General features: G+C 48.8%; 10 protein-coding genes across 10 annotated transcripts; 6 read left to right on the top strand and 4 right to left on the bottom strand.

Annotated features, from left to right (window-relative positions):
• Positions 1-629: 629 nt before the first annotated feature.
• On the bottom strand, positions 630-3,719 carry EURHEDRAFT_514354 (putative PHD and RING finger domain protein; the record flags this gene model as incomplete). The annotated part of the gene is made up of 3 exons (XM_040786261.1): positions 630-702; positions 1,817-3,362; positions 3,419-3,719. The coding sequence occupies 3 exons, from the start codon at positions 3,717-3,719 to the stop codon at positions 630-632; spliced, it is 1,920 nt and encodes a 639-aa protein (XP_040640190.1).
• An 815-nt stretch (positions 3,720-4,534) lies between these two features.
• Positions 4,535-5,242, bottom strand: EURHEDRAFT_376435 (60S ribosomal protein eL43; the record flags this gene model as incomplete). The annotated part of the gene is made up of 4 exons (XM_040778851.1): positions 4,535-4,598; positions 4,767-4,931; positions 5,105-5,135; positions 5,224-5,242. The coding sequence occupies 4 exons, from the start codon at positions 5,240-5,242 to the stop codon at positions 4,535-4,537; spliced, it is 279 nt and encodes a 92-aa protein (XP_040640189.1).
• A 1,508-nt stretch (positions 5,243-6,750) lies between these two features.
• Positions 6,751-8,754, top strand: EURHEDRAFT_411008 (uncharacterized protein). Its single transcript, XM_040781503.1, has 6 exons — positions 6,751-6,769; positions 6,990-7,373; positions 7,430-7,577; positions 7,628-7,700; positions 7,751-7,875; positions 7,930-8,754. The coding sequence occupies exons 2-6, from the start codon at positions 7,184-7,186 to the stop codon at positions 8,636-8,638; spliced, it is 1,245 nt and encodes a 414-aa protein (XP_040640188.1). The 5' UTR covers positions 6,751-6,769; positions 6,990-7,183; the 3' UTR covers positions 8,639-8,754.
• Positions 8,755-10,002: 1,248 nt separating this feature from the next.
• EURHEDRAFT_497563 (uncharacterized protein) lies at positions 10,003-11,090 on the top strand (the record flags this gene model as incomplete). The annotated part of the gene is made up of 4 exons (XM_040785701.1): positions 10,003-10,294; positions 10,362-10,655; positions 10,720-10,797; positions 10,850-11,090. The coding sequence occupies exons 1-4, from the start codon at positions 10,116-10,118 to the stop codon at positions 11,088-11,090; spliced, it is 792 nt and encodes a 263-aa protein (XP_040640187.1). The 5' UTR covers positions 10,003-10,115.
• A 2,160-nt stretch (positions 11,091-13,250) lies between these two features.
• Positions 13,251-13,556, top strand: EURHEDRAFT_376432 (uncharacterized protein; the record flags this gene model as incomplete). Its single annotated transcript, XM_040778850.1, has 1 exon — positions 13,251-13,556. One exon carries the CDS (start codon positions 13,251-13,253, stop codon positions 13,554-13,556), a length of 306 nt encoding a protein of 101 aa, XP_040640186.1.
• Positions 13,557-13,914: 358 nt separating this feature from the next.
• EURHEDRAFT_411006 (cysteine-rich PDZ-binding protein) lies at positions 13,915-14,512 on the top strand (the record flags this gene model as incomplete). Its single annotated transcript, XM_040781502.1, has 3 exons — positions 13,915-14,149; positions 14,214-14,337; positions 14,405-14,512. Coding segments are annotated over exons 1-3 (349 nt in total), but the record flags the coding sequence as incomplete, so codon positions are not given.
• A 51-nt stretch (positions 14,513-14,563) lies between these two features.
• On the bottom strand, positions 14,564-18,353 carry EURHEDRAFT_529918 (CAF1 family ribonuclease). Its single transcript, XM_040787130.1, has 8 exons — positions 18,282-18,353; positions 17,860-18,226; positions 17,721-17,813; positions 17,444-17,673; positions 16,753-17,389; positions 16,350-16,706; positions 15,094-15,767; positions 14,564-15,034 (listed from the first exon to the last, which is right to left on the bottom strand). The coding sequence occupies exons 2-8, from the start codon at positions 18,098-18,100 to the stop codon at positions 14,735-14,737; spliced, it is 2,532 nt and encodes an 843-aa protein (XP_040640184.1). The 5' UTR covers positions 18,101-18,226; positions 18,282-18,353; the 3' UTR covers positions 14,564-14,734.
• A 39-nt stretch (positions 18,354-18,392) lies between these two features.
• On the top strand, positions 18,393-20,099 carry pex26. The gene is made up of 2 exons (XM_040787129.1): positions 18,393-18,966; positions 19,025-20,099. Exons 1-2 carry the CDS (start codon positions 18,509-18,511, stop codon positions 19,902-19,904), a joined length of 1,338 nt encoding a protein of 445 aa, XP_040640183.1. The 5' UTR covers positions 18,393-18,508; the 3' UTR covers positions 19,905-20,099.
• EURHEDRAFT_353671 (uncharacterized protein) lies at positions 19,994-20,678 on the bottom strand. The gene has a single exon (XM_040778450.1). It carries the CDS (start codon positions 20,483-20,485, stop codon positions 20,084-20,086), a length of 402 nt encoding a protein of 133 aa, XP_040640182.1. The 5' UTR covers positions 20,486-20,678; the 3' UTR covers positions 19,994-20,083.
• Positions 20,679-22,798: 2,120 nt separating this feature from the next.
• EURHEDRAFT_452994 (putative succinate:fumarate antiporter (Acr1)) lies at positions 22,799-23,933 on the top strand (the record flags this gene model as incomplete). The annotated part of the gene is made up of 4 exons (XM_040784082.1): positions 22,799-22,865; positions 22,918-23,015; positions 23,071-23,269; positions 23,320-23,933. 4 exons carry the CDS (start codon positions 22,799-22,801, stop codon positions 23,931-23,933), a joined length of 978 nt encoding a protein of 325 aa, XP_040640181.1.
• Positions 23,934-24,069: the final 136 nt, after the last annotated feature.

The following is a 24,069-nucleotide window of genomic DNA, read 5'->3' as shown; positions in this document are numbered from 1 at the left end:
AAGCGGGGGTATAAAGTAGTGAATAACAACACAGCAGAATCAGGTAAGAGAAAATCATGGGGGTTTGGTGAAAAGATTTTATACAGTCGACTGGCATCATTCAGTGGGCCTGTGAGTGATAGGCAGCCCGACAAGCCAGCTTTAGCAGCAGAAGAAAGAAAAACCTCCGACTCCAAAGCTGGACCGAATAATCCACTAACACCATACATAGTATGAAAACACCGGTATCTCCGCCCATCTCTTCGCAGTTGGTGTGCTAAATCCGAATGGTTGGAGTCCGATATGCCGAACACCGAATACATCGATCGTCCATTAGTCAAAAACGACGATACTCGCGAATCCTCTGCAAAGATAGCGGCGAATAAAAGCAGCCAGGGATTCCGATATCCGTACGGTGTGCTTGCGGAACACGTGCCTTATGCCCTTATGCCCTAGATGGCTGCTCCCGACAGCGGAGCACGCCAGATGACGATGGGGTCAATTCGCGCTCGCACTTCGGGCGTTCCGAACACCGATAGGATCTCCGCTAATGAGGTTTGCACCATCTACCGTGTACCACGTATTCGGCAAGTGGTTGGTCTTGGAAGTCCCGACTGGACGAACAATTTTTATAGGCTTCGCCCTGTGCGTCATTGATCCGTCCGAGCTTGACTGCTGAAGATGTCCTTTATGGAATAAATATGCTGGAGATTTCTCCTAGTCCTGAGGATCTGGTATGAGTCGCAAACGCATGTTGTACACTATCCATCTCAAACCAACACATTTCAACGAGTCAGTCACACATCAGCTACAATCGCGCTATGATTCAAAGATGACAAGAAATAGAAGAACCTTAAGTGCATGCTTGTCCCGCCATGGCGCGGTTGACCAATGGGTCCTGGTGGGCATGGTGGGTCGGGAGCCAATATGTACTCGACTATTTCTTCATTAGGTTTGCTTTCAGAGTTTTCTTGAACGCGGTGGAAATGGGAAAAGATGGGAATAATGTCATTTTTCTTTGAGATATGGTTCTTCGTTTCACTGGTAGATGATGTTTTGTGGTGTCCGTTGGACAAAGGAGCCATTTGTGAGGCTCAAAATCACGGGACCTCCTGATATGTACGCAGTATATATCACTATCAAGATGCAATTTGTAGACTTGGTACACTGAATCTACTAGGAATACAACCATCAGGGAGTCTGTTTATTGAGCGGAGGACCAGGTTGGACGTGGCTTATCCCCTTCAGCTGAACTGCCAGTATCCGTAGCTGGCGGGTACTCCGTAATAGTGGTGGTCTCTCAAGTCTGGATGCTGGTTTTGATTAGCCTAAAACATAGTGCCACAATGGCATCGGTGAAGCCATATATGGGCCCGTAGGCTGTACGGGGCTTCAATCCAATAATATACAATTGCGTATATGTAGGGAGTAGATCACTACGGAGGACAGGTATATATATATATATCGGTAACCGCACCCAAATTCTACGATAACGTGGACTTCAATAGGATCAGATATTTCTGTTGGAATTTGATAACAATTCAGGTTAAAGGGTATATATATTGGAAACTGAGAAGATAGACTTGTAAATGATGGATAGTGGTCGAACAGCGGTTTCGATTGTATTCTTAGATATGCAACCAAGGAAATCATCCTATATGGTATAAACGCCAGTCCCAATCCCAACAGCCCAGTATATGCTAGCCAGGCCCGCTGACAATTACCTATGATAACGCCTTGATATATACCACAAATCAGATATATCACTTAGAAACACCATTTAATGCAATAGAAACTGTTTCATGAACTACCATCTGCACTAGATTCGTCCTTCTGCTTTTTCTTCCTCAAGGAGGAAATCGCTTTTTGCACTTCTTCTTTCGCAACAGTTGCAAGGTCCGCTTTCGCATCGTTTTCGAGGGTTTCTGAATCCCCCGCTCGTTCGTACAACATCCGCGAGATAGATCGATTGATGTCCGTATATTCGTCCTTCGAAACGTAATCCCGATGATAGTATGGTTTTAATGCCTTTCCCACAAGCCTCTGGATGTCTGACTTCACACCCAAGGATGGCCCGGGCCGAGTCGGGGAATTGCTTAGCGACCGTGCTTTCAGTAGTTCCTGCGCTGCTCGTGGTATCCGCGACCGGGATCGGCCAGTGCCTGCGCGAGATGGAGTCGGCTCGGGTAGATCATTGTTTCCGGAAGTGGATGGGGAGACATCTGGCGAGAATGGTGGAGACGAAGGGCCAGCGGGGGATGAGAGTTGGAGCGGCGATATGGGCCGACTCCGGGCATATGGCGGTGGGCTGGTAGTGGATAAACAAGGGGAAGACTGGTTGGAGGGGGCAGGTGAAAGGGACGGTGAGGATGGTCCGGAGGTGGCATGATCGACATTTGTGATCTGACCGGACGGTCCATAATAGATAGTACTACCGCCTGGAGTGGAGGATTCATCAACCTCCTTCAGGAGTGATTGTAGGAAACTGGGTTCGTTCGAAGATTCGGCGTTGATTCGGGCAGATACTTGCGCACCAGCAGCTCTTGACGACTCGCCATTTTGCGACGCCAAGGCGGCTAACTCTTGTGGTCTACGGGTGCGTGGACGTTTTAGTTTCCGTTCGGGTTCAGTGGGCTCAGGCGAAGGAGACATTGTAGGCTCTTTTCGCTTCCTTGCCGCACTTGGATCGTTTTCAATCTCGCGGGCGCGCTCGAAAGCATTCCACGCCCTCATCTCCTCCAAAGACTCGGGTTCAGGTGTAGGCTCTCGGGGCGCGCGGGGTCGAGAAGGCCGGGGAGCATCGATATCGAGTAGAGCAGCAGTGTCTCTGAACCGGTGGCTACCACCTTGACGTTCTGCAACCTCGAACCGACGCTGCCATGCCCGAAACTCTCGTTGGTTGGCCTCCTCCCTTCGCTGTTGCTGTAGAGCACGCTGTGCAGCTCTATCATCATCAAACGGGAAATCGAGGTCCAAGTTGAGATGATCCCAGACAGATTGCCACACGCGAGCCCAGTGAAGAGAGTTCATGTGGTTCCTGGTCTGCAATCTCCGGAGTTGTGCCCTCGTGCGACGACCTCGACTCTCCTGTCCTCGTGGCGATATTACTGACGAATCAGCAAAAACACCGACAGCGCCCTGTTCTTCACACTGATTGCAGAACCACGGTGTCGACGGCACGGCATCGAGCCCGACACAGTAGGTGTGGGAAGGGACATCGCAGCAATCGCAGAGAAGCAACAACTCTTCATTATCAGAGTCTCCACAGACCGGACACGGCTGGAATTCCGCAACGTCATCGTCGACATAATCGACAATCATTGAGGGATCGATTTCGGGGACTTGGACTCGGTCCTCGACCGCGTAGGACGATTGCACGGAACCTACACAACCAACGATTAGCATCTGCCATCACCTATATGATATCCTATCAACGTACCTCCAGGACGGTCACTCAACTGCACGACATTGAAGCTGCGACGACATATCGGACAACTATTGGCACGTTCAACCCACGGCTTCAAACAGTTGTTGTGCAGGATATGCCCGCAAGGGAGCAACTGGGCGATCTGACCAGGATCCTCGATACCATCGCCAATATTGTCTGCCTTGATCACATCGTTGGAATTATCCTTTCCTTCGAGATCAGGTTTTGGCACGGGTTCTGGGGTGATGGTACGAGGATCGCTGCTGGCGCTTTCGCCAAGGTCTCCTAAACAGACAATACAGGTGTCGGACATTGACGGAAGGATACGAGCCGAGGTTGTCTGCAGAGGAGGCGAAAGGAGGCATGAAGAGCAACGAGGCGATAAAAGGAGAGGGGGAGGGAGAAGAAATAAGGCCGAGGAGAGGAGAGAGAGAAGGGTGTGGGGAGAAAGCAGCCGGGCTTTTTGAAGGTGGAGCGTGAATCCAGTCTAACTCAAAACAGTCTGGGCGGCAACGTGACCGACCAGTAGATGACGCCGTGGCGGTGACCATCAAGAGGAATGCATACTCAGGGTACACTCAGTGAGGGACACACACATACAAGTATAAGTTCGGTAAATAACCTACATATATACGTACGTGGTGGGTTGCCCTTGCAGCCAAGTCCAGTGAATTGAAGGGCCAGATTGCTGCGCAACAGGGAGTATCTGGTGGATAGCCGGGGACCTCGTAAGATGGACAAGGCACCTGAAAAGAAATGAATTATTCTACGCACCATCATAGGACAGAATAGAAGGATGTAAAGGAACAGCTGACGTTGTAGCGATCGCCAGCAAAATATTACGCCAGTCAGATGGCCTATACCTCATGCTTCCGGGGCGCACAGTAAGCGATGGACTCCCGGTGACTTGAACGCACATTATCCCATCGGGTGGTAGAATAAAACTCATTTTATCCGAAGATTCGTGGTTCACAAATGGTAATCAATTCATGTCTAGTACCTCGATGATGCGAAGGGGAACCGTCGACTACTCGGTAAAAGGCGCAGTTCATGACAGATTCTTCAGATGCCCAGAATCTTTTGAATTTTTAAACGTAAGAACTAAAGAAAATGATCCCATGGTCACGTTTAAACCTCCGCGATTTCTCTCAGACGACGGATGGTCGAGCGGGTGGCAGCGGCGGCGGGTGTCCTGCAGAAACATCATCGGTCAGTAATAATTCAGTAAGTAGAAATGGTGTATTCTTCTGCGTGTCGATTGTCGTGATATCCTAGTTCAAGCGAAGTCCCGAACCCAAGTAGTATCCCGACCGCAACAACGCAGGAGAATCGCCATATCGTGTCCCGTGAATTCACTTACGAAACAGTGTAGGCACCACCGGCGGTAGTCTTGTTGCAACCCTTGCACTCCCAGATACCAACAGCCTTGCGCTTGACGGTGTTCTTTCCGCAGAAGGTGCAGACGTAGCGGGCGTGCTGCTGGATTTCCATCTTCTTCACCTGCTTACGCAGGGAGGCACCGTATCTGTTATCGAGCCATCGTGTCAACGAAACTGTTCACTTCGGGTTTTCCTCGTTTCGAAATCTCGGTTCTTTCAAATCGTTGACTCGTTCATTCGATTCCAAAGGGAAAATTTTTCGAACCGACATCCGACACCGAATTTCGTTGCAGAGGGGTCGTCTGGAGCAAAAGCCTACCTGGTACCATATTTACCCGTGATTCCGACCTCTGAAATTCAAGTTAGCATTTTTTTTTTTATAAAAAAATTCTCTTCTCTTCAAATAGAGCATCGTTATCTTCTGTAAGAAAGACTTACTCTTGGTGCGCTTCGTCATCTTGTCTCTGTGCGGCTGTTGAGCGAAGATGGAAACAGTGCGGTTAGGAATTCGAGGCGGCCGCTTTGAGAGTCGTTGTGGGTGCGCTCGCTTAGGGCTCCGCGTCACGTGAGACCCACCCGAGATCTTTACTTTGTGCTATGGTCGAGCAAGAAAACCATGAATGACTGAAAATTATTCATTTTTAGTGGATATCACACATAAATGCTGCCATCAAATTTAATATAAATAACCATTCAAAATGTCTATAACCTGTTATCTGTAGCGACGCCGAAATCTCAGACTTTCGCGCCGAAAAGGGTCATGTCACGTGTCACATGTGACCATCCACTGTATCATTGCTCGAAGTAGATTTCTCTCCTTCACTCAGTATCATTAATGCAATCGCGATTTGTCTTCTTCTGGCACCCTCTGCTCACTGCCCTAAGAAAATTGTCGGTCTATTGCTGAGATATGTTGATGTGAGATATGACGTCACAGTTTAATGCTTATCGTCCACACTAAAAATGCCATGACGCATTACTCAGTACCGTGATCGAGGATTTCTCAAGGCGAGCGCAGCCAGCTGGAAACCCTTGGAGAGTCCTTTCAAAGAGACTTCCAACAACAATCCTATCGGGGCTTTGGTCACACCCGGTTGTTGCACCCAGTCCTTGGGCCGCAACACGAATCCCATATCAGAAAATGTGCTTCTAATGACCGAAATCCTTCCGAAGAAAACATGCGCAAAGTGAGGCATGCAACTGGATAACACCTGGGTAAAGGCTTTGCCAGGGGGAGAGGACTTCGCCACGGAAATGAGGAAGCAGTCCAGACGGGGTTGGTTGGAAATAGGGAAGGTTGACAATATTCAAATTTCTGAGAACGGATCTTCGCTTTGCGGGCTTCTCGAGTGCCATTATCGATAAAAATGATCTTTATCCCGATCTTATTTCACATTGATCGAAAACTTGGGCATCTTGTACCAAGGTCAATTGGGCCGTCGACCCGAAGAAAGCGGAAACGTCCTGGAACAGCGCCTTGGTATGGCTTACCTGGAGATCCTGTCTTCAAATGAGGCTAACCAGTAACGGGACAGGTCATCCAATACATGGACGACTTCCAGCTGGTACTGTAGTGATGTGCCTCAGGATACTACCGGAGGTACGTTACCCGCCGGTATCGACCCGGCATCTCCATCAGGGTTTGCCCATGTTGAGTAAGATATGTTTACCACATATGATCAGAAGTGAGGCTTTTAGAGAACCAGAGCAGAGAGGGCACCTCCGGGTAATGGATTCCTTTGGTGAGCTAATGACAATCAATTTAATCTCGTTGGGCTAATTCTGAAACGCGATCCTTATCATGCTTGAGATAGTCAGTATATCGAATCGAAGAAGATACCAGCCATCTCAATTAGAAGTTGATTCGAAAGTACCATATCAGTGAAGAGGGCGATCCAGAGATGCCAACCAGAATGCATTCCACGCATTAGTGGATATGGTAGCACAGGCTTTCCCGCAGTAATTCCAAGCTTGACCTGACAGTGTAAGTAACCACACTTGTCGTCTTCTTTCCTGAATCTCTTGTTTCGTTAACCGAGACTGTACTCAAAATGACTCCTGTATATCTTCCTGCGTCTTCCGCTGCTCCGTATACTTGTTGCCCCATCCAGTGCCTCAGGCATTTATCGATGAAGAATGATTCTCTATACTTCAAGAAATAGGTATACGCCAAATAACCGCTCTTTGGTATTAACCCTGCACAGAATACACGTAGAAAAGAAACCAAAAACATAAAAATGACGTACAAGCCGTCCGAGTCACATGTCCAAAGTATGCCGGCTTGCATTGCCGTTTATGGTTACATGTCCGCCGGGGAGAAACACCGTGAAGTCTCCCCCTGTGATCTGAACCAGAGCTCAAACACAATTTCATCCATTGGCAACAAACAAGAAAAAACATGGCTGCTGACAGGGAATTTGACATTGTGCTTCTGGGCCCTACTGGGTATACTGGTAAGCTCTGCGCGGAGCATATCGTTCAGAGCCTCCCTACGAACCTTAATTGGGCTTTGGCTGGCCGGAACTTGTCCAAGGTTGAGGGTGTCGCGAAGGAGCTGAAGGAGTTGAACCCTGACCGCGTGGATCCTGGTATGTACTTGCTCGTCAGTTAATGAGCATATGGTCTTGTTGCTAACGCGTAATAGCGATTATTGCCGTTCAGCTAAACCGCGAGGAATTGCAGCCTCTTGCGCAGAAGACCAGACTTGTTATCAACTGCGTTGGACCTTATCATTCGTATTCGACTCCTGTTGTTGAGGCTTGCGCTTCCAATGGGACACACTACGTTGATGCGTAAGTGATTGCTATCCCGAATTTACCTCGGACATGGCTGATCCATGCAGTACGGGAGAGACCCCATGGGTGAGGTCCATTATCGACAAGTATCATGAAACGGCCAAATCAAATGGCGCTATTGTTAGTTGGAAACCTCATATAGGTGGACTAGGTGTGCTGATATACTCTAGGTTATCCCCTCTGTTGGAATTGAAAGTGCACCCGCGGATGTCTTGACCTGGTCCACTGTTAAGACTGTTCGTGAGAAGCTCTCCTGCCAGCCCAGAGATGTGGTCAGCGCCATCGAAGAGATGAAGTATGTTCCCGAGTCAACAGATCAATAAATTTCCCTATACTAACTGATTTTTAGAACATCCGGTGCCAGCGGTGGCACTCTCAACACTATTTTGACCATTGTTGAATCTCTTCCCGCCTCCGATCTGATGAAAATCGCAGACCCTTATACTCTTGTAGCTTCTAAACCATCCCGCCAAATCCCCAACGAGCCCCTTATTTCCCGAATCCTGGGCATCCGTTCCGTGCGCGACCTCGGTACGCTCACCACCTGCCCCTCCGGAACAGCAGACGTGAGCATCATCCACCGCAGCAGCACTCTCATGCCCGAATTCTACGGACCCAGCTTCTTCTCCCGCCAATTCCTGCGCGTGCGAAACGCATTCGTGGGCGCTGCCGTCCACCTAGCCTTCATGGCCGGAATAGCACTCATCCTCCTGCCTCCGGTCCGGACTTTGTTGAAACGCTACATCTACACTCCCGGCAATGGTCCTACTAAGGAGGACTCCGTTAACGACCGCGTCGAGTACCGCGCCATCGCAACGGCAGACCAGGATGTCCCATCTCCGCAGCGGGTGTTTGGCAAGTTGACGTACGATGGGTCGATGTATTTCTTCACTGGACTTCTTATGGCTGAGGCCGCGATGACCATTCTGGATAATGAGGAGAAGGTGAAAAAAGTCTCTCGTGGTGGTATTGTGACCTCGGCTACGTTGGGACAGGAGTTTGTGGATCGTTTGGAGAAAGTGGGATGTCGAATTGAGACGCAAGTCTTTGACAATTGATTTATTTGTTGTCTTTTTCTATTCTTTTATTAATGATGACTTTATGTGTATTCTTTTGATATCTCTTAGCTATAGTCAGATATGCAGTCATGCCATAAAACCATGATTCCCCTGCCCTTACCTCATGATGGTATGAGCAATTCGTGTAACGCGACTCTTCAGTTGCTCTTGTGGGCTATGTGCTTGATGAACCAGGTTTGTTCGTTCCAGGTGATGGATTGTTCGGCTTTCAGAGCTGGCAAATGCTTTATTAGCTACGGCAATCACCATATCCTACAAATTTTTTGATAAAGTATTCCTGCCCGGACATCAGAACGATGTATTGGAGACAAGGCAAACGAGCATAGGGCTAGGCACACATGTGGTCAGCCATCTGCAGGCAACAGATAAATCAATTTATCAAGATATCAACCTCCCTCCTTATCGCAAAACATTATCAAACACCATCCTCTTCTGGGTAGCTGAACCAAAATGTTGCATTAGGTTTCCCGTCAAGGCACGGTCGGATTTCCTGACTTATCCCTCAAAGCCACCCCACTTTGATATCCAGAATTTGATAAACGAATAAAAGCTATTTCTTATAGACTTGAGATGGTGCCTGCCTGTCATAAAGAGACGTGAAAGCGCGGTCCAGATCAGATACATTTGGGCGATCTGAAAGGAGGGAGACAGGATAATAAGGCTCAACAAGAAGGTGAAAAAGTGCAGTTGGATTGAATAAACAGTCTCAACAGGAACCAACTGTCGAAGACTTTATATATATATGCTTTTTCTCTCTCTATCTGCTTACGGAAACTGAATGATAACGCCAGTGCTTCTAATGAACTACTACTATGATGACGGTGATATGCAGTATGCATTGTGGTTTAGCGGGCGTGTTATTTAGTCTGCTGGGATAATAACAGATAAGTGACTCTGGTTGCCTACTGCCATCATTCGTTTGCTCACTCATCCAATATCATAAGGCGCTGATTCAACTGCTGCCTCCGAGAACTCATCGATAGCGCTTCATCCAGACGTTTGGATCAAGACTACTGAGCGATATGGAGTCCAGGAAACGCCTGGTAAGACCTAGATTGAACGCCTTGAGCCAGTTGATATCACCCCCGGAGGTTGTCGATCCCTCTGGCTCAATGCATTTCTGATTCTTTCATCTTCTATCACTCTCTATTCCGTGTATAGAACCCTGCTCACCTCAGACACGTTAGCAAATATCCGAAAATAGTCCTATCCCAAGCATTTTCGAGGACCGCTTCTTGTGACACAGACATTGAATGAAAGAAAAGGGCACGCGAAGGGAAATTCCAACCCTAGTCGGACCTCTGTCCCATGTAACACAAGATATCTTAGGCATCTGCCTGTGGAACAAACCACGTTCAATCAAAATTTTTGGATAATAAAACCTGATCTCATGCAACGCTAACATACCCAATCGATTCGCTTGCCTTGAATCATATTCAATATCTTAAAAATCGTCATGTATCCTCGTTGGAATTACAATTTTACTGATCGAAATCGGCATATCAAAAAGAGACCAGTTAAATTCGAGAAGCAGCTCACTGAGGTGCTGTTCTCTTCATATGCACAGCGACATGTCTTGACTTTGGCACGCTATCTCGACACTGATGAACCGATTATGGTCAAGATTCGCTATGGGTATGTCGTATATTCACATATATGATATTTTTTGAGCACGAAATTAATCCCTTTCACTCCCATTTAGGCTAAACCCAAAGGATTTCGAACTCATCGAACATGTCGAAGGAACACGAAAAATCACCTCCAGTCATTTTCTCCACGAAATGGATGTCCTTGACGCCCTTTCGGAGGCCGGCTATGGCCCAGACTATATCGACTGTGCTACTCAGCCTGCGGGCCTGACGCTTCCATATCCTCAGGGTGAAGTGGATGTCCTTGTCATGTCACGAGTTCCAGGGGAAAGGCTTGGAGAGATATCTGACGGCTTATCTGAGGCCCAACTTGAAAGCATTCGTTGCCAGCTTACCGAGATACTAGAGTGAGTTGTCATGAGTTGACTTGCAGTTTGGTGTCGTTTTGCGGATTATATAACTTTGTTGTAGGTACTTGCGACAGGAAGGGTATGTCCTGTTCCAACAGGACCCCAACTTTCTCCAATACGATGTCAAAAATGATAAGCTGTAAGACACTCTACCCTCTCGCTTAAGGTTAGATCTCTACTAAGAGATATAGCTACCTCGTGGACCTCACTTTCATCGACATAATCGACCCCATCTACGAACGCAACATGAAGCAAATCAAGCCCGATAGCATGTGGGTTCTGGAATTCGGGTTGTGGACCGAAGAGCTGATAAAGCGCAATTTACAACCCAAGCGTCTTCTGCAACCAGAAAACCAGAAGCATGATGGTAACCTTGATCCTGGAAAAAGACTACGGCGAACCTCCGGCGAGCCCTCTGAACGATCTCCGTAACTGCTTTATACCCAGTCGAATAATACTCCTATATCCGAGGAATTGGTTGAGACTATATACGCCCCGGCAGAGGAGGGTTTTCATGTGAAGAAGAAGAAGCAGTACAAGCATCAGACATGGTGCGATTAATGTTTGGTCTGCGGTGCAAGGTGGACCCTTTGATGTGATGTTCCATTAATATGCTTTTGTGAGTTTTCTGTGAAATGTCAATACCTTTTTGTGTTTGTTTCACTCCCATTGTTATGAGTTACAAGTGAGTCTTCAGAAATAGACCAGCAAAAGCCAGAACGTAAGAAATTTCTTTCTGTAAATTCATAAACCTTTTGCATTGGAACAACCACAAACAAAGTCACATGATTCGCGCAGCCCAGTGAATACCCAAGAGTAAACACCTCTCATCTTCTACGCATACTAAACAACAGCAATGACCCTGCTAACGCTATCCAACTAGCTCATCCTAGAGATCATCAGCTATCTCAAATATGACAGTGACATCAACGCTCTCATGCAAGTCAGTGGCCGGCTATACTACCTCCTAAACCCGTATCTCTACCGCCACAATGCACGCTATTTCGAGGGAACGGCTCTTTTATGGGCAGTGCAAAATAACGTCGCGTCAGCGGCTCAGAAGGCCATCGAAGGCGGGGCTCTGGGATCTATTTCGAAGTGGCATGGCCTAACCCCTTTTGAGACAGCTATAGATTCGGTCATGACACCTTTGTGAAAGCATTTCTGGGTTCGGGGAGCCACATTGCAGAGCCAGAGAAGTGGATCCAACCGATTCCAAGAAGCGAAGACCAAGACAACAAAGATAAAAAACACCAATACCAACTTGATAGATAGAATCCCTTGTTCTTAGCTCTAGTTCAAGGCCACGACGCTAGGGTACAGGCCATGCTCAGTTATCTGAAGATGCCGCAAACGCAAAAGGACGGGAGTAGAGGAGGAGGAGGAGGAGAAGGAGGAGGAAAGATACAGAACATTTTTGGGGATACGGCCCTCGAGAAGCTGTTGTGCACTCAGGATTGCCGTGAATAAAAACAGAATACACGAGCTGCTCAGAGGGGCATCTGGCAGGGGTGATCTTGCTATGGTGGAATTCATCACAAAGTGGTATCCCACGCTTATCAATGAAGCGTCATGATGTTTGGCGGCAGAACACCGTTAATACTAGCAGCATCATCTGACCAAGTAGAGGTTTTGCGACTCTTGCTCAGCTTTAGGGCTGATCCGAACCTTGGATGCGCTTCAACGAAGGAGACACCACTATATTTCGCGGCCCTCTCTGGTAATGTGGAGATTGTTCAAATTCTGCTCGATTATGGGGCTTGTAATTCCTGGGAAAGCCTTACAGAGGAAGGAGACCACTCACTAAGGATCCTGGGGCTGCTGGGGAAAGAGGTCATGTTGAGGTGGTAAAGCTTCTGTTGAAACATAGCGACTTCAAGAACAAAGTGCCCAGTAGTCTCTGGAACTGCACCTTTATCTTGACTACTGCATCAGCTTGTGGATTCACAGATATGCTTCAATTCATCCTTGATATCGACCCAGAGCAATACCAGAACACTCAGTTTGGCAAAAGACAGTTTACTTGCCCATACTACCAAGGCTCTTGCCTACTTAGGGCTGTTGAAAGGGGCCATAAGGATATAGTCGCTTTGTTGTTGGAGTATGGTGCTGAGCCATATGGTACTGTACAAAAGGTACCGTTCTTAGAGGCCATCACAAGAGGGCATCTGGAAATAGTGGAGCTGTTTTTGGACAAGGGCGTCAAGATAAACCACCGGGACAAATGTACTTTCTCAGGCCGCCCCCTGTACTACAAAAACACATGTACACTTGGCATGGCTGCTCTGTGCCATGCGGTCCCATCCCCATCAATATTCCAGTTGATCCTTGACAGAGGGGTCCGTATCAACGCAGATTGGTAGTCGCATTGGTCCTGAGGACAGAGGTCGCACGCTCGGGCACCAAGAAAATAACCGATATATTGCGGGAGAGAGAGACTACCTGGTCGAAACACCTGAAGAGTGTCAAGCCTACAGGCGCAACATCCTTGTAGCAAATCGAGAAGGGAACGATGGATCTCCACCCTTGCGGCTTATTGTGTCGACAAGACCATTTTCGCCACACGTTGTGACGGTCTTGCATAATGCCATTATGCGAGCTGATTCAATAACTATCAATTACCTGCTTGAACGAGGCTGTGATCCGAGCTTGGAGCACATCCGACGACCCAACAATGCGACAAGCCTGGAACTTGCATTGAGAGCAAACGATCCCAAAGCGGCAGGGGCAACATTTGACGTCCTGCTACACCACGGAGCTGATATGGACGCACTCAGGACAATCTACCAACCGGGCTGGAAATACAACAACATGGAGGAAGAAGACGGAAGACATCTGACCTCTGCCCGGCTCCTTGTTGAGCGAGGCGCCAACACGGATCCAAAGTCTAGCGAATAAATTAGGAACTCTTTCACGGGTCGGTGCATGCCAGTGTCCCTCATGTGAGAACCCTTCAGTATCTGCTGCAGAGCATATGCACGCGAGGGATCTCTTTGAAAGAGCTAAGTGTACAGCTGGAAGCTATCAAAAAGCAAACGATTCGCAAGGACTGGCGCGTCACGAGGGTTTTGGGAAAACGCTTTTTGGCAGACGAAATACCCTATTCCATGAGGTGGACTTGTCTAGAGTTGGTTGCTTTATATGTCCTCGATATGAGCTATTTATTTGTGTTAGTTTCTATGCAGTAGTGTTATATGCAAATACAAGTGGTGGCTCTCCTAATTGAGGCAGTAAAAAGCGGTGGCGTCATACTCACCCGAATCGCATTCTAGATAACTACCACAACTTCACTTCCTCTCTTTCTCTCTACCCATAACCCTCCAGAACGAACATACAAAACAAACAAAATGGTCTGCTCAAAATGCCAGAAAAAGCTCAAATCTACCGAACTTGCGACTCCCGGCGTAAAACGCAAGAACGAAATGTACTATGGCTCGCCCGCGACAAGTGGCAGTTCTAAATCGACGTTGGGGAGTACGGGTGTTTCGAAGGTATGTCACTTTTTTTTCTCGATATGCGTGTGGCTGTAATAGAAGGTGATATTAATGGTAATAGAATAAATTGTTGAGCTCCAAGGCGAAGAATCCGTATGCTGCTTATTCGTCTTCGTGTGAATCGTGCAAGACGAAGACGGAGCAGGGGAAGAAGTTTTGTCAGCGGTGTGCTTACCAGAAGAATTGTATGTCCCCATAACTAAGGATTAGTTTAGGTGTTGCTATGGATGAATGCTAATATGCTATGCACAGCCTGTCCGATGTGCGGAAAGAGTTTGGCCGCAAAGTCTTCCAAAGAACAGCCGATTGTTCAAGGGCAAAAATTCAACTTGAAGTGATGCGCCTACCATTTACTTGTTTATTTGACATCTTTTGGCATATGGCATGGCGTTTGGAGTCTACAAGGGGACTGCCGGCATAGCAGGATTGAATTGAATTTTGCGTGTAAAAAACTAGTTATACATGTCATACTCCATAATAGCACTATATGCATTCAGTGACCATCGCCAAACGAAAACAGCCACTAGGCAAGTGAAACAATCACAGTTCTATCAACACAGCCGTTTCACCGATATTTAAGCATTATCGTTCGGCCAGCATGTCTCTGATGTTGCTCCAGTAATCCCGCAGTACGAACTTCGGAATCTCGTCCTTGGCCACCCACTTGAAGTCCTTAAGGTTCTGGACATTTCCGCTCAAGTTGGCCTGTCCTGTCATGATGCGGCCCTTCATGAAGAAGGTCTTTTCACCAAGGATTGTTCGGCCGGTCTGGTCGGGCTTTGGTTGTCGGGCGTTGTAGACGTGGTGGCCGACGGGGTGGTAGCCAACCATCCAGGTGTTCATGTTGACGCCGGCAGATTGCGCGAGGGTACGCTGAGCGGCCTATAAAGTATGAATGTTAGATAAGGTACCTTCATTGGCTAGTTAGCTGGAGAACTCACAGCTCGAAGATCCTCACCCGCCTCCACAGGAGAACTAGGCAACTTCCAGTACCCATCCTTATGCTGCACAAGCAGATACAGCGTCCTCTGCAACAACCGATTCAAGCTCTGCTGGTCACCCTTGGTATCCGCCTCCGTCACGCGCGGGAACGGTCGCGGAATCTCCTCCTTCTTACTCGTATCTTGCGAAGTAGCATTGGCTGTCTCCTCGGCATCCTTCACCAGCGCTTCGACCATATACTCCGGTTCCGCCTCCTTGGACCCAACCAGCAACTCGTCATTCCACGCGTCCTTCGAGTACGCATTGTACTTGCCAATGTCCCGCGCGGGGGTCTGGCGCTCACGCACCCGCCGCTTCCAGTCCTCGTCAGCGGGGGTTCCAGGCTTGAAGTAGAAATATTTCGTAAAGGGGAGGGCGAGACGCTCGTTCAGGCGTTTCTGGTAGAAGAAGTAGGACTTTTCGAAGGGGGTTAGGTCGCGGGTGATCTGGGGCGGGCGGGAGAGGAGCACGCCGGCGTTGATGATGTGGCTGGCGGGCACGACGGGGTGAACGGGAGAGGAATTGGTTGTTGAGGAGGTGGGTTCTAGCGGTGTTGCTGCGGCTGAGGTGTAGTCACGGCGGACGAGGGTCTGTTGACAGCTTCTGCATACTCTCGAGTCGACCACAGAGGGCCCTAAAATGATGGTCAGTCCCCCGCGCAAAAGTTTTCCAAGCGGATGTGCAGAATGGGAGGTATTATAACGTACGCAGAGCCGACGCTATGCGCCGGGCACCATTGGATCCCGAAGACATGTTATTTGTCTATAGTGGTGCAGAATTGGCCGGACTTTCTTCTCCCAGTTCAACGCCGATAATTGAGGTTCGCTCAGAAAAGTTGGGCGGTCACCTGTTTACGGCACTATTCCCGAACAGGCTAGTGTGCCATGACCGCCGGCCTTTATCTTCGAAAAAATTCCGACTAGAGTTTTCCTCTTCTTCTTTTTCTTTTCCAGCACCCATTCCTTATCATCACTGGAGAGAGATATTTCTACGCCCAAGTGATCATTTAGCGGTGCTCAGATTGAGTACTTAGTCTACGTTTGCGGCTATTTCGCTAGCGGTACCTTCTTTACAGCCAAGGCGTACTGTTAGATAGATGCTGCGCACATTTCGTTGCCTCGCTGTAGTATTACGGTTTATGGTCTATCATGACATTCGTAGCGCGCCTATGGAACGGCGTGTTTCTATCCAATTATGCACATTCGTTCTTCGGTGCCAAAAACGCGCAGCCGATTGCCGTACGTTTTCCAGAATTCCGCGTCTAATCGGGGGATCAATTCGCCATTGTTCACCATTTTCCGGGTCTTGGGATTCGTGGCTGCTGGGATGCTATTGCTAAAGGTATCGGCGGTCTCTTCGCATTGAAGAAGACCGAACCTTGTGCGCAGGTTTGTAGACTCTCTGGACTCTGCCGGTTGAGGTGTCAACGGGGCAATTCCCAGATACCTCGAGGTACCTCCGTGACGAAGTTGAGCGGAGAGCTTGACGAATATCTGCGCAGTCAATAAACTGTCGTATCCCGCTTCATGGTCAACCTTCTGGTCGTGATATTTGGAGTGTTGGGGGTGTACGGCTGTCTAGTCAGTATCAAGTGACGACGGTAGAAGAGGGCAACTCACTCATTCTGGGTATCGACGTCTTCAGCAAACTGTCATTGATCTCTGCCAAAGATGATATCGGGTTGATCGATCCACAGTCATGCGTAGCCATATACTTGGTATCCATCAAAACAGGAAACATCTCATGAGCCGCGGCCTGAAAATCCTCGACACGATCCGGCAATGGCCCGAAAAAGCATCTGTAAAAGTAAATCAAGTCGGTAAACAAATTGTGACCAACAATGACAGGCCGGTGAGTTCTCAACCGCTGTTTCAGTTTGTTCGCGAATTCTTTCAGAGAAAGCCCTGCTCCCGCGGGAGAATTCGCCATGACGCCCATGAAGCAGCCTGGGTCTAGATTCGACAAGCCATTCCCAGCCAGCGCTTCTGCGATCCACCGGAATCCTGTCTGTTTCATCATTCTCTCTTCTTGGTATCTCATCCGCTGTTCTCGGACGGCCTTTTCACGTGCTTCGTCAAACTCTAGAATCTGGACGAACGCAGGCTTGCCGACTGTCACCAAGAAAGGATATTCCGTTTCGATCAGCTGGTGGATAAGTCTCTTTTGGAACCTGTTCAGGGTTGTGGGAAAGAAACCCCTAGGCTTGGGGTCGTTCATGCGGGTTGGTGGTGGAATGTTCAGATAACCATCACGGCCCTGTCAAAACAGTCAGAATTGGATGCCATTGGAGAATGGAAACGGCATGTCTACATCACCAAGAGCAAGCCAATCGTTAACCAGTTTTCGAACGGCTTCCAAGAATTCGAGCGACTCGTGATCTTCTTCTTTGACGTCTATCTCGAGACGACGTACCACCTGACGATCACGCCGTTCCGTAGCTCTGGTTGTGGCCTCTTTCTCCTCGTCCCGGGAGAGATACTTTACTCCATTCTTGAAGTACGCGTCCATGCTGAAGTTGTTTTCCAAAAGGAAATCGGCCGCTGTTCGGCATCAGTACTGTCAATGAAACTGCTATTGATGAACTTACCACTGCTCTGAAAGGTGATATTCCTTTCCACTTCCAATCTATGATCGATAGCCGGGCTGAGATACATATTATACGGCTTAAGGGTGTATAATCCTGTAACAGTTAGGCCAAGCCCAGTTGCGACATCTTCTGGACCTACCAGTCGTAGCATCTTCAAGGCAAATCGTGAACCCAATTTGTAGAATCCGAAATTTATCAGCTGCATTTTTGACCTCCGAATAGCGATCCTGCAATGACTGTGGTCCCTGAGCTGTTCTTTTTGATGTGATGCCATATGAGATACCGGAGAACTCAAAGTCCAGCGAGACAAAGCAGCAGTGGGCCAAGTCATCCAGGATCCGGGGGAGATGGTACGCGAAATTCTCTGCAGTGACATCCATTTTGTGCGCTATGCTCTATTGAGGATAACAATATTCGAGAGTAGTAGTATTGACAAGATCATGCGGAGGCTGGGGATGTTTGATAGTGACAGTTTCGCGTCCGGAGTTGAACCGTAGCCATGACCTCTTTCAGTTATTTCAGTTAGTTAGTTCTTGATATATCCAAATACCTTCTACTTACTCTGTTAACATCCCTGTACTTGTTCGATATCGTAGTGTTCAGTAGTCAGTCTCGTGACATCAGACCCCAGACTAACCCGAGCCGAGGGAAAACGAAAGCAAACCAATCCCGACCTGGGCGGACACGTTCACCGTCGCGATCCATGCTTCTTTTCTCTGATTGTGTTATTTTCCTCTAGAATTGAACAACTACTCCCCCTATACTACTCTAATTTAATCATCCACATAATGGCCGACGACGCTACCCACCTGTCGGCTTCCCAGTCGCAGCTCTCATCCTCATCCTCTTCCGCCTCGTCGCTATCCCCGTCGAAGCTCTGCTCCCGAACCTACAAAAAAGCCTCACAACTGTACCTGACGCGACGGTTACACGAATCGCTGACGGCCCTGGAACCTGTCATCACGCCCTCGCAGGTCCCAGATGACTCATACGTAAACGGCGACGCCTCGACACCGCCGATTGCGGCCGCCCCGAGTACCTGGAGGATTAAGGTCTGGAACTTGTATATCACACTGCTGAGCGCAATAGTTGAGTTGGGGCCTGAGGAGGGGAGGAAGTTGTTTGGGCAGAAGGAATGGAAGGCTATCTCGTCGCAGGTTCGTGATGGGGGGATTTGGGAGACGGTTGTGCAGACGGGATATAAGGGGCTTGAGGGATCGGTGGATGCGGAGGTTGTTTATAACCTGTGAGTGTCAAAAGAAGATAAACACTTGCATTTTTTTAGTGCTGACTGTGGTTTCCAGGGCTACGCTGTTACTGAGCCACTCTCCCTCGCAAGCGCTCAACCAACAGCGTCTCGAAACCTATCTGTCGTCGTATGGCCAGCCAAACCTGGATGTTGAAGGTCATCTACGCAATGGTTCCGACCATCGCACAATCCGACCTAGTGGTGGAACGGATACCCCGAAAGACCTAAACGTCAGGGTGAGGATCATCGAGTTGTTCACTCTACACATACTTCCCCGAAACGAGGAGTGGGAGTATGCGGCAGAGTTTATCAACCTGAGCGAGGTTCTCGATGAGGAGAACAAAGAGGTCTTCCTGCAAACCCTAGACAATCTTAAAGAAGAAAAAGAACAAGGAGAGCTACGCGCAGCAGCACTACAACGCGAAAAAGACGCCGAGCTGGAGCGAAAAATGCGCGACACCGAACGCCGACAAGCCGAGGAAGCAGCCGCCGAGCGTGCCGAGCAAAACGACCACAAACAAACCCCCAGCGAGGTAGACTACGGCGTCGAAAAGAAGAACACAAACCGCGCATCTAAAGGAGGCAAAGGAACCCGCGCAACGGACCGACAATCTACCAGCAAAACCGGCAGCTCGTCAGGGCGAACCGCCTTCTCTCCACCTTCGGGATCCAAAAACCTCAAGAAACCCGAAAAGTCGGAGTCTCGGGCACCCAGACGGGCCATTGGAAATATCCTGCGCAACCTGGTGCAGTACATCTCACGGATGGTCTCCGGCAGCCCGCTATCACTTGCTCGTCTGGTATTATTTGTGCTGGGAATTGTAATGGCACTGAGCAGGCAGGATGTGCGGGAACGCATCCGGCGCATGACCGGGGCTGGTTGGCAGAAGGTCAAGGGGACAATTGGGATGGGTGTCAAGGTGAGCTATATCTGATGCGTTGATAGAGGGATGAGATGGGATGGAGTGGTATGGTATGTCTAATGTTTCCTTTGTATGTATAAACGGCTCTCTAGTAGTATTTTATCATTATCAGTCTTGAAGAATTAACGCTACCCACTTGAAATACCGATTGAACAAACGCCATATTAACGCCCAGCCTTGCGTATCACATGCTAGCTAAGTTGCCCTACGCCACCAAAACCTCTGTCTCTGCCAAGCCTTTCTGGTAACTCCATATCCAGCCTGCTTATGATGAAACCAACTTCCACTAATGCGTTGGGATCATGGCCAACAACTGACTTGAAATCCAGCACGAGCTGGTTGGTCATTGCAGGTCGACTCCACTCCAATCCGTTCCAGCAAAACGGATAGTGTTTTGCTAGCGGTTGAAGAGGTAAGCAGCAGTTCGGATCGCTGCCGGGGGGAAGCTTGTCTGGCGGGTCGTAGTTCAACAGATGATTGTCGTGCGCCATGCACCCACTTGCATATTGTAATAAAAGGCTAGCGCATGTCAATATCGACGGTGATTGCGATATTGACAACAGAGCCAGCACTTTCGATTCAATCTCTCGCATTGCCTATCAATCTGGTGGTAGATTCACCTAGTCCCGTTTCGACCACAGCAGTAGGACCGTTGTTCTCGCGGCCCCAGCTACAAACAGCTTGCTTAGTCCATTAGCCAAACTGGACTGTAGAGATGTAGAGGGTACCGAGCCGATCCCTGAGATTTATCGTAGTGATTTGACTTCCAGTTGTGTCTTGTGTGACACCCGAGGCTGAGGTCGTGGGCCGTACTGGGCACAACTTTGATGGCTAGGTCGCCAGTCGCGTGATTATACGAATATAATGCTGCTGTGCGATTCTTGACCGACTCCTCAAACTCCCCCCCCCCCCCCCCCCCCCCCCCCCCCCCGAAACGCCTCTGTAGTCTAAGAATTGGTATGTGGTGTTTCCCTCTTCTAGTTGCTTCTTCCTAGCAGCAACGCACATTTCAATCTTGGACCTGCTAATAAAATCCGCCTCGTCGCTATCTTTCTTGAAGGGCTGCTCAATTCCAGGCCCCTCCCATAGGTCACCGGATTCAAAGCCCAGCTGTCTTTCTCGCATTATGCAGAAACTCGAATGGGACCTGGAAACAGTACGGTCTTCCATCACGGAGCTTCGCCGGTATACCTCATCTAAGGCAGAGTTCCCTGGCATAATTGGAGAGATACTATAACATAGCCTGGCTAAATAAATAGAAACAGATAATATGGGAATTTGAGAAGAATTGCGATACTACTGCTACGTCTTATCACTCGAACTACAGGAGTCCAGAGGACGAAGTGCTCGGACCGGGGCTCAGTACTTTAGTAGATGATATCATGCCTTCCATCCCCACATAAGAAAATCCCTATTGCCTTCTTCATATTATCATTGTACAGAGATTCTTACCAAAATTCTAAAGAGACAATGCTATATGCCCAATTCGGGGCATTCTGCAGTAGTACATCGTCATCATCATGTGCTAATGCGCCTGGCAGCTGATTTCATGTGAATGCAGGTGAAAATGCGATATCGGACTGTATCTATACAGAGTACTGCAGATATCTGTATCTGTTTTACTGGAGAAAAATACATAGTAGCTCTGTAGTGGTTATAGCTATTGCTACTATTCAACTATACCCGGAATAAAACTACCCCGTACCCCATACTCTATAAACCAACCAACAAGACGAACACCACAAAACTCTTAGCAACCCACCGAGGGATTATTACTTTGATCCCCTCAAGACATCCAGAAATATCCTCAAATCCTAGACCATACTCTACACCAAATCCATCCCGTAAAACCGTGACTCACAGTCTCAGTCGCCGTCCCCATCCATGGCAGCCATCGGCACTTTCTCGCTCTACCTCGGTTGAAAATCAACCCAGGGAAATGAATCTTTACCCAATGACCGGAATCTTCCGTTTTCGCAGAGATCCAACGCCGGAGATCAGTGGGTTCTGGAAATATGGAATCACGGAATTGAGTCAGCTGCTCTTGTAGTTACGGGGTACTGTATTCTGTCGTCGTACTATGTGCTGTGCATAGCCCTGTAGGAGGGGGGTATGTGGCATGTGAACTCATACTGACTCCGGAGGTGGACAGTACGGAACACAGGATGGAAACTATGGATGCGCCAGACTCTATTCTGGAGCCATCCTATGATTGAATGATATGGTAATTGCTCTGCCGAGGTGCATGGTGTATGCTATTTCCTACTGCCCGGTTTACATTTGTACAGAGTACAGGAACTACAGAGTTGTACAGTACACAACAGAGTACACGCGGAGGACAGGACAGGACAGCGCTTTATATAAAAGCTACTGTAAAATGACTATCTCAGGTGCATCGGGTAAATCTTCACACCCTGGGCTTCCGCTCGTCCAGCCAGCGGGCCTCCGCTTCCCCGTCTCCCTCTCCGCAGAGCACATCCGCCACTGGAACCGAGAAGCCGCTGGTCTATGATCCTCATTCCCGAAATGCGCTGGTTATTAGTATAAGGGCACTATCCTGTGAAGATTGGAGGGGTCACTTTTCGCTACTTTTTCTTTTTCTCTGTTCTCCGGGTCCTCCGATTCCTTTCTTATACTTTTCCGTTTCTATACATCTTGCTGTCTGCCGAGGGACAAGTCATATCTTATACTTCCGTATTCCTCCGGACGTGGAACTGCTTTACTATTATCCCTTTTTTGCTCTTCTTGTCTAAAAGAAATCGGTTCGCAGTTGGCATTGCCGTCTCTTGTCTCTTGTCCCTTTTCTCTTGAAATTCCGTCATTCCAGTCCCTGCGACCTCTAGCTCTGCGCTTCGGAGCTCCATAGAGCAAGCAATTGCGCAATTGAATAATACACAACCTTGAATATGTCTGCAAAAAACGCACAGGGGGGTCCTGGCAAGAAGCCAACCTCGCCCGCCGTAAACTTGATCGGTGGATATACCCCGCGCAGTGAAGCAATAGACGACATGCTAACGGATAACAGCTGGTGGTGGTGCCGGTATGATGGAAGCTCTCGTCTGCCATCCTTTAGATACCATTAAGGTCCGGATGCAGCTTTCGCGGCGGGCCAAGGCTCCTGGGGTGAGTGCTGCATAGCTATTTCTGTCAATTGGCAATGCTGACGATCTTTGCGCAGGCGAAACCCCGCGGGTTCGTCACTACCGGTGTTGACATCGTGAAGAAGGAGACTGCGCTCGGTCTGTACAAGGGTCTCGGAGCCGTGCTGGGTGGTATCATTCCCAAGATGGCCATCCGGTTCACCTCGTACGAATGGTACAAGCAGCTGTTGGCAAACAAGGAGACTGGTCATGTCACCAGTAAATCCACATTCCTTGGTAAGTGGTCACGCGCATTTTCATAAAGTGAACTATGCTGACCCCTCTAGCTGGTCTCGCCGCCGGTGTGACGGAAGCCGTGGCCATCGTCAACCCCATGGAAGTCGTCAAGATCCGTCTGCAAGCCCAACACCACAGTCTTGCCGACCCCCTTGATGCCCCCAAGTACCGCAGCGCCCCGCACGCCCTCTTCACCGTCATCAAGGAAGAAGGCTTCAGCGTCCTCTACCGCGGTGTCTCTTTAACCGCCCTCCGACAAGGAACCAACCAGGCCGCCAACTTCACGGCCTACTCCGAGCTCAAGTCTCTCCTGCAGCGCTTACAGCCTGAATACAGCAACACGCAGCTCCCCTCGTATCAGACCACCATGATCGGATTGGTCTCCGGTGCTGTCGGTCCCTTCTCCAACGCCCCCATTGACACTATCAAGACCCGTCTCCAGCGTACTCCCGGTACACCTGGGCAGTCTGCTGTGAGCCGTATCTTGGTGATTGCCAAGGACATGTTCAAGACGGAGGGTGCTTCGGCATTCTACAAGGGTATTACCCCCCGTGTGATGCGTGTGGCTCCTGGTCAGGCCGTCACTTTCACCGTGTATGAGTACCTGAAAGAAAAGCTGGAGAAGTCGAATTGGTCGCTTGTGAGGAACACATATGAGGAGTAATTTCTTTACTCCTTCAATGAAATAAAGAAATAAATCACGAAAAAAAAAAAAAAGGTGTGGGTGTGTCTTTCGAGCATTTGATACCATTGAGCATGGTGGCGTTCTCGATTGCGATCTGACTGCATATATATTGTGC

This window comes from Aspergillus ruber, assembly GCF_000600275.1.
Source record: "Aspergillus ruber CBS 135680 unplaced genomic scaffold scaffold00008, whole genome shotgun sequence".
NCBI classification, from domain to species: domain Eukaryota; kingdom Fungi; phylum Ascomycota; class Eurotiomycetes; order Eurotiales; family Aspergillaceae; genus Aspergillus; species Aspergillus ruber.
Note: the sequence above shows the minus strand (reverse complement) of the source record. Positions and strands in the feature narration are given on the sequence as shown.